Source organism: Exophiala oligosperma (assembly GCF_000835515.1).
Source record: "Exophiala oligosperma strain CBS 72588 unplaced genomic scaffold supercont1.14, whole genome shotgun sequence".
Lineage (NCBI taxonomy): Eukaryota > Fungi > Ascomycota > Eurotiomycetes > Chaetothyriales > Herpotrichiellaceae > Exophiala > Exophiala oligosperma.
The window spans coordinates 265,551-276,948 of record NW_015622831.1 but is presented as its reverse complement, the minus strand read 5'-3'; the positions used below and the strand labels follow the sequence as shown (position 1 = coordinate 276,948).

General features: G+C 51.3%; 4 protein-coding genes across 4 annotated transcripts; 1 reads left to right on the top strand and 3 right to left on the bottom strand.

The window, feature by feature from the left end:
• Window positions 1-540: 540 nt before the first annotated feature.
• PV06_10618 (uncharacterized protein) lies at window positions 541-3,393 on the bottom strand. The gene is made up of 2 exons (XM_016412184.1): window positions 1,548-3,393; window positions 541-1,494 (listed from the first exon to the last, which is right to left on the bottom strand). Exons 1-2 carry the CDS (start codon window positions 2,835-2,837, stop codon window positions 1,048-1,050), a joined length of 1,737 nt encoding a protein of 578 aa, XP_016257492.1. The 5' UTR covers window positions 2,838-3,393; the 3' UTR covers window positions 541-1,047.
• A 941-nt stretch (window positions 3,394-4,334) lies between these two features.
• Window positions 4,335-7,543, bottom strand: PV06_10617 (uncharacterized protein). The gene is made up of 2 exons (XM_016412183.1): window positions 4,918-7,543; window positions 4,335-4,863 (listed from the first exon to the last, which is right to left on the bottom strand). Exons 1-2 carry the CDS (start codon window positions 7,373-7,375, stop codon window positions 4,508-4,510), a joined length of 2,814 nt encoding a protein of 937 aa, XP_016257491.1. The 5' UTR covers window positions 7,376-7,543; the 3' UTR covers window positions 4,335-4,507.
• A 233-nt stretch (window positions 7,544-7,776) lies between these two features.
• Window positions 7,777-9,181, top strand: PV06_10616 (uncharacterized protein). The gene is made up of 4 exons (XM_016412182.1): window positions 7,777-7,993; window positions 8,063-8,338; window positions 8,401-8,658; window positions 8,740-9,181. Exons 1-4 carry the CDS (start codon window positions 7,988-7,990, stop codon window positions 8,860-8,862), a joined length of 663 nt encoding a protein of 220 aa, XP_016257490.1. The 5' UTR covers window positions 7,777-7,987; the 3' UTR covers window positions 8,863-9,181.
• On the bottom strand, window positions 9,021-11,156 carry PV06_10615 (uncharacterized protein). The gene is made up of 3 exons (XM_016412181.1): window positions 9,786-11,156; window positions 9,449-9,732; window positions 9,021-9,386 (listed from the first exon to the last, which is right to left on the bottom strand). Exons 1-3 carry the CDS (start codon window positions 10,892-10,894, stop codon window positions 9,316-9,318), a joined length of 1,464 nt encoding a protein of 487 aa, XP_016257489.1. The 5' UTR covers window positions 10,895-11,156; the 3' UTR covers window positions 9,021-9,315.
• Window positions 11,157-11,398: the final 242 nt, after the last annotated feature.

Here is an 11,398-nt window from a genome sequence, read left to right as displayed (position 1 = left end):
ATTGTAGGCTTCCACTCGCCCCGAACCGCCAATTGACGCCACCTATAAATTGAATCTTTATCAGCTTAAACCCGGCGCCGCCTAAAAGATTTGACGGATTAACTCTGTCCACTGTGTACGGAGTATCTACGGAGTACTCATTGATTAGCTACAGTACGGATAAAGTCACAGTACATTTGTTGGCCCCGGGGTCAACAATTTCCAAAGCTCATCTCTCGATTCGGTATATCTGTTCCGTACCAAAGTTTTCGACTTGCTGGAACTCGGTCTGAAGCTCCGTACAACCTTTTTTTCCCTCTCCCGTACAACCGGTGAAAAGGAAGATGATTCCGAACCGCCGTTTCAACCTGAGAACGAGAACTAGAATTATTATAACTCTGTAATAATTGTTAAGAGAAAGCGTGTTTCCAGCAAGGTAGATATGAGCTTCTCATGCACACAAGTCACAATCTGTACCTGTGGTCCGAATGTGCAGCCTTGTCTCGACTTACTACTAGCATTCCCTACATCCTCCTTATATACAGTAGAATGACTCACTCACTGGAAAAAGGAATTGATATTGATTCAGACATCAACCGTGCATTCAGTTGATCGCGCCACACACATCTCAACTACTTAGGTACCGTACTGCATTTACACCTCCCGAGTAAAGCCGCATGAATACTCGTACACTCCATCTACTTCGTTTGCCTTGTGCTACTCGTAGAAGATGCATACATGCCAAACTTTCATCTCCCCAGCATCTGTAGGTAACCAGGACTTTCTGTATTCCAACTCGGCTTCCGAGTGTGTCCAAACCCCACAATGACCTGAACCTCTATGGAGATGAAAAGTGAATACCGAATCCTAAACAAACGATAGAGGCCGACGACTCGTGTAATCTTCAGAGAATTCGACATCATCAGTCCCCATTTTAGTCATCCGAATGTGCCTCAAAAGACCGAGAAAGTGCCACCCTCGCCCCTTTCTCGCGTCGAATGTACTGTCGGATGCCTCTCGAAAAGAACCTCATGGATTGCAAATGCATGGTATACGCATCCATCAACCTCATCCACTCTTGTCCGTCATCTCGACATCTTGATCTTTTGAAGCCAAGATCTTTTCCGCCTCTCCCTTCCCTTCTGGCGTCAGTTCTGGTCCAGGCTCTTCTTCCTCGGTTTCCGCCTCTTTGATGACCGATTGTCTTAACTCTTCCGAGTCCTGGTCGGAAATCGCGCCTTCTTGTACTACACCAGAATGACGTCGGGCTTCTGAGACGATCATTTCAACTTCGCTGATGGCGCCCTTGTCCTTGTCACCCTCTGCTTCGACTCCGATGCCAATCTTGGTGTTTTGCTGCAACTTGTTCGAGTCGAAACGGACAATCATCACCGACAGGTTGTCGGTCGAGAATCGAGCCAGCGCATGATCTACCAACATTTTCGAGGCTTGTTGAGGATCTTGCACGTTACGGACCAAGTCCACGGCCTCCTGATCAGAACAAACATCCCACAACTACACAATCGTTAGTAAATGTCCATTTGGCAAGATCCGGAAGATCAGCTTACCCCATCGCAGGCCAGGATTAAGAACTCATCTTGGTCAGGCTGAATGACAGTCTCTGTCGTATAAGGATGCCCCGTGACCAGATCTTTGAGGTAAGAATCGCCTAGTGCCCGAGTGACAGCCAAAACCCCATTCACCCGGTTATTCAGGATCAGGCCCCCGGCTTTCGTGATTCGTCTGCCTTCGTTCTCATCCATGCCCTTGTGATCGTATGAAAGGCGAAGCGCCTTGCCGTTTCGACAAAGCACGATTCGCGCATCACCAACATTGGCAGTATACAAAACTCGCTGCCGTGTAGCCTTGGTCTTGGCTTCTTGGATTGCTGCTGCGGCCGCTTCGGCCGTCGAGTTAGAGCGTGGTGTCGCCTCGTTTGTTTCGTCCTTTTTCTCGGTCTTTTCGTTCTTCTCCGCCTCTTTGGCCGCCGCCGCTGCTAATGCCGCGATCGCCTGAGAGCCGGTCGCGGAGTTATTCGTAGGTACGCGGTCCTCCCATCTCAACACCGCTGTAATGGCTGTACATCCACTGTTCTTTAAGGGTAGTTTCTCCAATTGATTGTCGGCCGAGGTATAAGTCTGATCGAGCAGCTCGGGTACAGGTGTGTTGGGGTGTTTGCGCATCAGATCCTCCAAGATGATGTGTAACTTCTTCCCGCACCATTCGGCGGCAAAGGTGCCAGCGTGGCCGTCGAAGATGGCAAAATAGCCATTGTCGGTCTCGACCACGTGGTGCGCAGGCTCCGAGGGTATCGAGGTCAAGCTATTTCGATCTTCAATCGATTTCTTTTGGGTGAGGGCGTTGTCGGTCAGCACGGGTGCGGGGGTGCCGAGGAAGTTGTAGAGGTAGGAGTGGGTGTCTTCCATAGTCCGGCGACATTTCTTGTTCTTGTCCTCGGTCACTCCGACCAAGAACGACGAGTTGGGTGTCGGACGAGACTCGCCGGCCGAGTTGTTGAGTGAGCCTTGAGGCACACTCAGGGCGGCGTCGGTTTTGGATAACTTTTGCATGGGTGTCTGAGGTCCGTCCTTGTCTCCGTGGATGAGCGAATTTTTGGCTTGGGTGAAGATCTCTTTCGCTTTGGCGCTACTACTCCTGCGCTTTTTCTGTTCGTCTCTGGGAGAGGAAGTAGGGTCTTCTGTAGGCTTCCGCCCCGGGGTTTCGGACTGGGGAGATAGGTCGCTGGTCTTGATGGCAATGGGACTGTTGGGCGACGCTGCTACATTGGCAGAGCCGTCGGTGCTGGAGCGAGGTTGTATAGAATCCGAGTCGGCATCCTTCTCTTTCTTCCCAAACATGCGGTTTAGAAAGCCCCCATGCGTGGAGGTTCTCCGCTCAGTGGTGCCCGCCAGCTTGAAAAGCTTGATAAGATCGGCGGGGGGGTGAGATGGCAGATGTTACAACGAAGGAGCAAGGAGGTAACCTCAGTACGAGTAAGGGATGAAGGAGGGAAAGGTGCCGAGTTAAGTTGAGTCGAGTCGAGGTAATGCAAGTGGTTGAAAGTGAGGCGCAGGCGGCTAGGGACTGAGGTTAGGCGCAGGTCGATCGTCCAACAAAGTCCCACGGCAGCAGAAGGCAATACGGGGGTTGTTCTGTACGAGGAGACTGGGTGGCTTTGTTGATTTGAGTTCGTACAGAGAGTACGAGTGAGAGGCGGTTCGCAAGGTGGAAGGATGATCTGGCCCGATGTTCGAATGTATGTGGTTTGTTGGGTCACGCACAAGTCAAGATGGCAAAGGCGCCGTTCAGGAACACAAAGAGGAATGTGAGCAGGAGGGGGGGGAATGATGTAGTAGGACAGAAGGGAGTTCAATTGTGTGGGGGAGTATTATGGAAATGAGGAGGGGAGGGAAGAAGGTGGCGATGTATTTTATTTTAGTGTGTACGAGTCAAGATTTGTCCAGACTACAAGAGATCTTTAAATGGTACGGATATTGTTGTTTCAAAAATAAAAACGTAGCAAATAAAAGCGCCATTACTGCGTGTACTGTATCGTGTGAAGCAAACAGAGTGCGATTGTAGTCCCCTGGCAGTTTAGGACGTCAAGTTGGCATTGTAGCACCTATGACGGTGCCTAAAGTACCTAAATGTCACACCTAGAAAAGGGTCCTTTATGCTCCTGTACAGGCCTTGAACTAGCCTAGGTACGTGTCCTTTGTACTCCGTACCTCGGGTAGTTCTGCACTAAAACAGGCCTAGAAAAGCCTAAGAAATTACCACCTACTGTACTTGAACTAGGTACTCTATGCTCTACAAACTCCGTAGGCCACGGAGTACTTGTACAATCCAGCCTCAGCCAGGCAACCACAGTTTGTCGTTCTCTCGGCCGACGATCGATAAAGTCCGAACAATTATGCATTTGTACTGAGATGGTCACCTTCCGGTCTCTTCATAAAAGCGGACAGTTCGATACAAGCCAGGTAAGCAGGGCATTCCTTTTAAGATTAGCGAATACAGAAATACTCCCCCCAATCAACCCCATCCATGGTTTTTCGTAGAAAGGTAGGCTTTCTCAATAGTGTCGACAGTATTTTAAAGGATCGCCGTACTTGCACAACTATGTATGCATAGTATGGACGGATGTTTCGTAGACGCAATATAAAACAGTTCTTCTGGTCTGTTTATTCTGTAAGGTAGGCACGAGCTACACGTCAGAATATATAAAGTGATTTTCCATTTCTCCTCCCAGCTCACGTCCCTACCCGAATATTATCTTCCCTTCACAATGAAACCCATCCCTTCATTTGCGTACAGAGCATTGTCTTTCTCATAGCAGTGACTTGGTTAAACATACATGACACAAACTTCATATTACATTCGCTAATCATTCATGAATAGAGGCTACTTAGGTATATTGCTATGTGTGGGCAAGTGGAGAATATACAACCAGTCCAACTGGACAGAAGCGGTATCATGCAGGTTCATTTTCCTCGTTGTTGTTGTTGCGGTCCTTGTTACTCCGTCAAAATCAAGCATACGCGCCCACAGCGCCCGGTATCCCTTCCAGGTCAATTGAAGACACCCGTCGTCGGGTTTCCGAAGAATCCCGCACGAGGTTTCCAAAGTACTTTCTGGCCACCTCGCTTTCACGCTTCGTCTTGGTGACGTCTTCCTTCTTCTGTCTGAGCTCCTCTACCCCTTGAGCAAGGTCGGTCGTGAGTCGTTGTGCTGGATAACGAAGAACACGTCTCACCTCGGCGGCGATGCGGTTGGCATTACTGTGGGTATAGTCCATCTCGGCTAAAGTGGCGGAAAGTTTCGATGCTAGTCGTGGAGGAAGTGCCTGAGGGATGTTGGACAGGACATAGGCCACGGTGAGGATAGCTGCAACATATGTTAGAGATTTTCCAAGATGACGATCGGAAAAGAATGACTTACCAGCAGCAACCACACCTGGAACAAACAACCTCCGCAAGTTCTGACTGCCGAGAATCTTTGCTGCACCAAAGGCACCATCAACCCAACCAACGCCACCAATAGCCCTAGAACCGACAGTGCCCATGACTGTCAGGGCGAGACCAGTCCCGACGGTCTTCTCCTGTCGCTCCCAAAGACCAGCGATGTCGAAAAAGTCCCAGATCTCCACATCCGTGTCCACCGATCGCACGAGGGCGTCTTTCCGTCGTTGGAACATCTTGTCTGCTTGGAAACTGAGATTTTCATAGCCTTCACCGACGTGCAACAGCCCCAGAGACTTGATCATGCTGACGCCCTCTACTGTTTTGGCTCGACCGTAGGACTCGCAGTTGGTGACCGCCGCAGAGATTTGGTCGAGCATGGCAACTCGTAGATCTTCCGCATATTGGAAGGCTGATAACAGACCAGGGTACTCGATACCATGGTTCTCCTTACCGACATTCGCGATTGTACTTGACAAGCTCGACCTTGTGTGGTTGTAGACATCCGATGCTGTGGAATCAATGTCTTTCTCAATCTGTTCGGAAATTACAGTCCGGTGCTTCTGTTTGTCCTCAAATTCGGGTTCGATTTCAGCGAGCGCCTTGGAGACTCTTTCGAGTTCAGCTTGTGCGACATCTCGGTTGACTGTTGCCAAAACGTTCATATCGCCCAAGCAGTTCATCAAGTAGGTTTTGGCCGGCGCCAATTTCGACCGTGCTCGTTTCTCTAGAACGAACCTGCGAAGGGCACCTTCCAAAACCTCGAAATCTTGCATCTTTTCTTTGTCCTTCCCTTTACCCTTTCCAGAATCGTCATCTCCATCGTCGCCATCCGGAGGATTTGAACGTCCAGACCCGCTTCCACTGTCATCACCCGCACTGGGCGGCAATGCAGGCTGTGTTGGAATGGCATTGCTGGACACGAAATGGACTAGTTCTTGTGCCTCCTTGAATGTCTGCGGACTGAGTTTGGCAAGTTGGTCGAGAATCATCTTTTGACATCGCTCTTTATCTCTGATGTTGTCGAATCCATTGACCACCATGAAGATATATGCCTTCTCGTGAGCAGCTTGCCATATAAACTCTTTAGCAGATAACGTGAAGTGGTTCGCCGCCGAGACCACAAACACAACAACATCGATTTCTTCTTGACGAGCAAAGACAGCTGTCGTCTTGACCGAGTCTGAATTCAGACCTGGTGCATCTATCAGGGCGATATCGACGACACCGTTGTTGAGCAGTGATTGATCAATTGTCCGTATATCCCTGACGTAGACCTTACACTGCATGTACCGATCATTGTCCACAACGATCTTCTCCAATTCTTGCAATGAGTAGGCGTCGTATGTGCTCTCATCGTTTCGATTGTATATTGAATCCTTGTGGACGGCATGGACTTCTTCAAGTCCACCATTTTCCTTTGCATCCAAGACTTCACAGAAGATGCTGGTGCAAGGCTGCTGATCTTCTGGGAGGATCTTCCGCCGTAATAGTGCGTTGCAGAATGTTGACTTGCCGGCATTGAGATCACCCGTCACCAACACCTTGCTCGAAGTATCCTCTATCCGATCGCGAAGAGCGAGCAGGTGGCGAACACTTTGGCTGATCTTCCCGTCCAGCAGAGAAGCGATCGACTTCTTTTCCAGCGAATGGACCAACTCAGTCTGCGACAGTGCGCCAACCTTTAGATCCAACTTGAGGATGGAGAACTCTTGTGCAATCTGTGGCGTGATTAATCGGGGCTCAGGTGTCCTTCTCTGCTGTGCCTGTGAACTCGACTCGCCGGTCGTGTCCTCGCCGATCGATGTACCTGCTCGCCTGAGTGCTCCAGGACGATTCTTGAGGAAGATTTCTCTCGATAGATCGGCATCGTCTCGATGCGACTGAGCCTGCGTCAAAGCCGGTCTCTGTGGGTGTCTATCGTCTTCAGATCTTTGCACTGAAGGGTAATGCGCTGGCCATTGCGTGTTCATATCCTGTAATTGCTTCAGCAATTCGACGGTCTGGCTGATGGCTTTGGCGAGCGCCACTCGGTTCTGATTGTAATGGAGTTGATGAACATGGCTGGCAAGGGCTCGTTTCTCGTTCTCGGACATCTTCGCAGGTTGGCCGTCGACTTGGGGGGTGTGTGCAGGCGTAGGTCTATCTCGCAACAGTTCGTCCTCCCAAGACCTCATCTCGCCACCACGCTGCTGTACGTCACCTGGCATACTGCCATAACCTGAATCTCGTTCCAATTGCTCCATCAACGCGGCTGCATGAGACGGTTGTCCTCCGGTCCCCACGGTCATGTACTCTGGTCGGTAGGAAGGAGGGCGGATGGGCGCAGGTGAGTCCATTTCGAGGTCGAGGTCGGCGTGGTCTGACGCATCACCGTGGTCTTGGGGACTGTGGCGCCAGGAGGAGGAGCCTTCGTCGGGGAAGTAGGACTGGCTCATGGTTTCTTATTCAGCACATGCGGCAGTCGACGGGAATCGATGCGCAAGATGCGCCCATAATAATGAAAGAGATTTGCTGATAAAGGTGAGAAATAATTCAGGGAGTCGTTAGGATTGCAAGGTGTGTTGTGTTTGTGTGTAAATGTTTGTTGCTTTGGTGCAAAAAGCTCAAGGGCAAAATCGCAAATCCCGTTGCGTTTCGGCTGCACTTGGACTTTTAGTGTGGTTTTAGGTGGTGAGTAATTAATCCGGGCCCGGAATTCCTGCCCTTGGGAAAACCAACCACTTGTTTGATGGGCCTAGAGATTTAGTGGTGCTGACTACAGCAGGCACTGTCCCTGAGGTAGCTAAGGTGCCTACGGACTACTTGCCCTAGGCGGTCACTACGGAGGACTTCCACTGTTTCTCGTACACCTCGTGTTGCCAACGTCACTCGCCGGCGTATTGCGTATGGCGGATCGCGGGATCCCAAGGCTTCTACCATAAACATATCTCGACAAAACAACATTCACCCAGCGACGTTCAAGACACAACACGACTCAACGCACCGTTTCGCATACCCTCAATTAAGAGCTCGATTCCCTCCTCGTCCTACTCAGCGCAACTACAATCATGAATGTGAGCAAAGCACAACACTTTTTTATCGGTTCACCACAACCCCGCTAATACTCATGATCCCAAAACAAGATAATAGAATGGGCCTTTGGCAAGCGCATGACGCCGGCCGAACGGCTTCGCAAGCACCAACGGGCTCTCGAAAAGACGCAACGTGAACTCGACCGAGAGAGGGTCAAGTTGGAGAACCAGGAAAAGAAGCTCGTCGCGGATATCAAGAAGAGCGCAAAGAACGGGCAGATTGGCGCCTGCAAGATCCAAGCAAAAGACCTGGTCCGGACGAGGCGGTACATTCAGAAATTCTATCAGATGCGGACACAGCTACAGGCCATCTCTCTGAGGATACAGGTGCGGTATATGCCTGTCATTTTCTGCAGATGCCATAAACTGACAAAGAGTAATTTGTACAGACGGTGCGAAGTAACGAGCAAATGATGCAGTCCATGAAGGGCGCCACCATGCTACTCGGTAGTATGAACAGACAGATGAACCTTCCTGCGTTGCAGCGGATAGCCATGGAATTCGAACGAGAGAACGACATCATGGACCAGAGACAGGAGATGATGGACGACGCCATCGACGATGTGACGGGCCTCGAGGACGAAGAGGAAGGCGAAGAGGTCGTCAATCAGGTTCTTGACGAGATCGGTGTAGACCTGAACAATGCCGTAAGTTGGAAAACCAACCCCTCCGCGCCACCTTTGGCCCAATACCCACCGCAGACAGAGACTAATGCTTTACTCTCGCAGCTTGGTGAAACCCCCACGGGCATACAGAAGCAAGCCGTCCCGGAAGGACGAGTGGCACAAGCCATAGGCGGCGGAGGGGAAGATGATGACCTTCAGGTTCGCCTTAACAACCTCAGACCCTAAACCAAACATTAGCTGGGCTGACCCCGACGTCGATGAGCATGGTGTTCCGGAGTTGAGGTAGATGAAGGCGGTCCTAGTTTATACGCATCACGATATTTTCCTGAATCTTCCAAAGTACTCGCTGCTACAAGGACTATGTTTTTCAAGGCTCGTGTTCATTGTGTGTGTTGGGTTATCATCATTTCATTGGATTTCCTACGAACTATATAAGAAGCTGCGAGCCCGCGCTCAAATGCAAAGCCTCCTTCTTCAATTCCTCCTAGGAGGAAGAAAAACACCTCTGCTACCAAAAAGAACCTAGAAAATGCTGATACAAGTTCGAATGTAATGTCAATGCCGGGGCACTTTTGACACAGCCTTTGCTTATTGAGACCACCAGCTCCACGCCCCCCGCTACAAGTAATCAGCTAAGAGAAGAGAACGAATCTAACAAATTAAGCAGCCATCACTCCCTTAAGTCTGGATGAAGACAACATCCTGACCGAGAGGAGCGCCAACGTTGGAGTACGCGCCACCAATGTTGCCTAAGATGAGAAGGTTAGTCAGTCAGACTGCATGTTTCAGTAGAGAATCAGGCTGTTCTTACCAGGGGGATAGTAGTTGCACACGGTGAAGTACTGGGTGAAAGTGGCTCCCTGGAGCGTAGGGCACACCTGCGTGGCACATCCAACGCTAGTGGTTCCCTTCCAGACAATCTGCGAGAAATGTCCCCACGCGCCGAAGTTGCTGGTATCTGGGTTGTTGACGCCATACGGCAATGGGTAGTAGGGCATCTCGTGGTTGTACATATCATTGCCGATCATGGCGGGTACTTGTGCAGCTGTGTAGCCTGCGCCAATGTTCTGGCCATAGCCACCACCGCCAGGAGTCCTGGAGAAATGTTAATACTCAAGAGCGGGTAAAAAGGGTGGTTCATGACTTACAGATCGTGTCCGTACACGCACTTGGCGGCAGTCTCCGCGGCGTAGGTGGCCATCTGTGCGTTCCAGGTCAATGCCGCGGCCGAATGGTTGGCTCGGTGAATATTGTGGGCTTCGAGGATGGCACTCTGGTAGTCTAGTCCGCGGACATCAAGGGTGGTGGTTGGGAGATTGCCGTTGGCTGATGTGGTCGTTGAGGTGCTTGCGACGGTCGTCGACGCAACGGATGAAGTGGTGGCGCCCACCGTGGTGCTCGATCCAGCCGCGCTGCTTGACGATGTTGAACTGCTCGCCATGATGGGGCTACCGGTGCTGGTGATGCTTGTACTGGATGCACTGGTTGAGCTCGTTGAGCTCATCGAGCTCGTCATGCTTGAGGATGTGCTGGTGGTACCGCCGATGGGTCCGACGCCACTGCTGCTTGTTGCAGAGGAAGAAGTGCTTGTAGAACCGCCAATGGGTCCAACACCGTTGCTCGTGGTACTCGTGGTGCCCTGGGTTGGGCTGACGGTCACGGTCGTATTGGTGGTGACTGTATGAGTGTTGGTTGTGGCAGCCCAGTCTGACCAGGACGCATCGTCAGTCTGAGTAGGGAATGCAGTAACACCCTCGTAGACTGTTGTCTCAGCTGTGTGGGTTCTGGTCAATGTCGCGCCGTCCACAGCATCATCATCATTCCAGTCAACCCAGGCAAGGTCGTTGGTGGGTTGAGCTCCAGTCCAAACAGTCTTAGTCACGTACACCGTCGAGCTTGCAGGGTCCGTTGGTGGAATGATCAGCTCGATAGCCATACCGGTCTTCGTCGTCATGACACCCCCAGTCTCAAACACGACCACGATGGGACCCGCTTTGGTGATTGTCTTGCCCGGAACAGTGGTGGTGGTCGCCGTGAAGATCGGGCCAACAGCATTCTTGCTCGTGGTCCACACATTCACGTTGCCCTGACCGGGTCCGACAGGAGTTACCCTGACCTCGCCATTACATGGGCAGTATGCCGTGGTTCTCGTCATCGTGGCCGTGACCGTGGTATCGGGATCGAACCAATCCGTCCATGATGCGGCAGCTGAGCCAGCAGTCGCTAGGAGACCTAGCGCTTTGATAGTGGCCTTCATTCCGAGTTGGTTGTTGCAATTGTGATTTCTAGATTATCGAGAGAAGCGAAGGGCAGAGCAATGCGCAGCCTCGAGGTAATAACAGCGCAATGAAGAGAGTGACTAGAGTGAGTATGTCTGTGCTGCGAAGGGGAATTCAATGAGCGACTCCTTGACCGGTCGACAAAAAGATGTGGGCGAGTTCGAGGTATATGTTTCCCAGGTTCCCAGCGCGCCCCGTATAACACGAGCCACGCCATGGTCAACGATGAGTTCGTTGATGGCCCGTTGACGGGTAGTCGAGGGAGATTAGACAGCATGGTTGGGGTGCTGTCAAGACAACTGTCATGCCCAGATCATAACTCTGCCCGAGCAGCGGCGCCATCCAGGTGGTCTGGAGGGGACAGTCTCGACGACGCGCCTTTTTGTCTTTCTCGACAGGTAGCAATTGATAGGTACAATAGTCTGGTGAGGCTGAACAATGAAGCCATGGTCGAGCGTCAGGCCAACCCCTGACAAAGCACT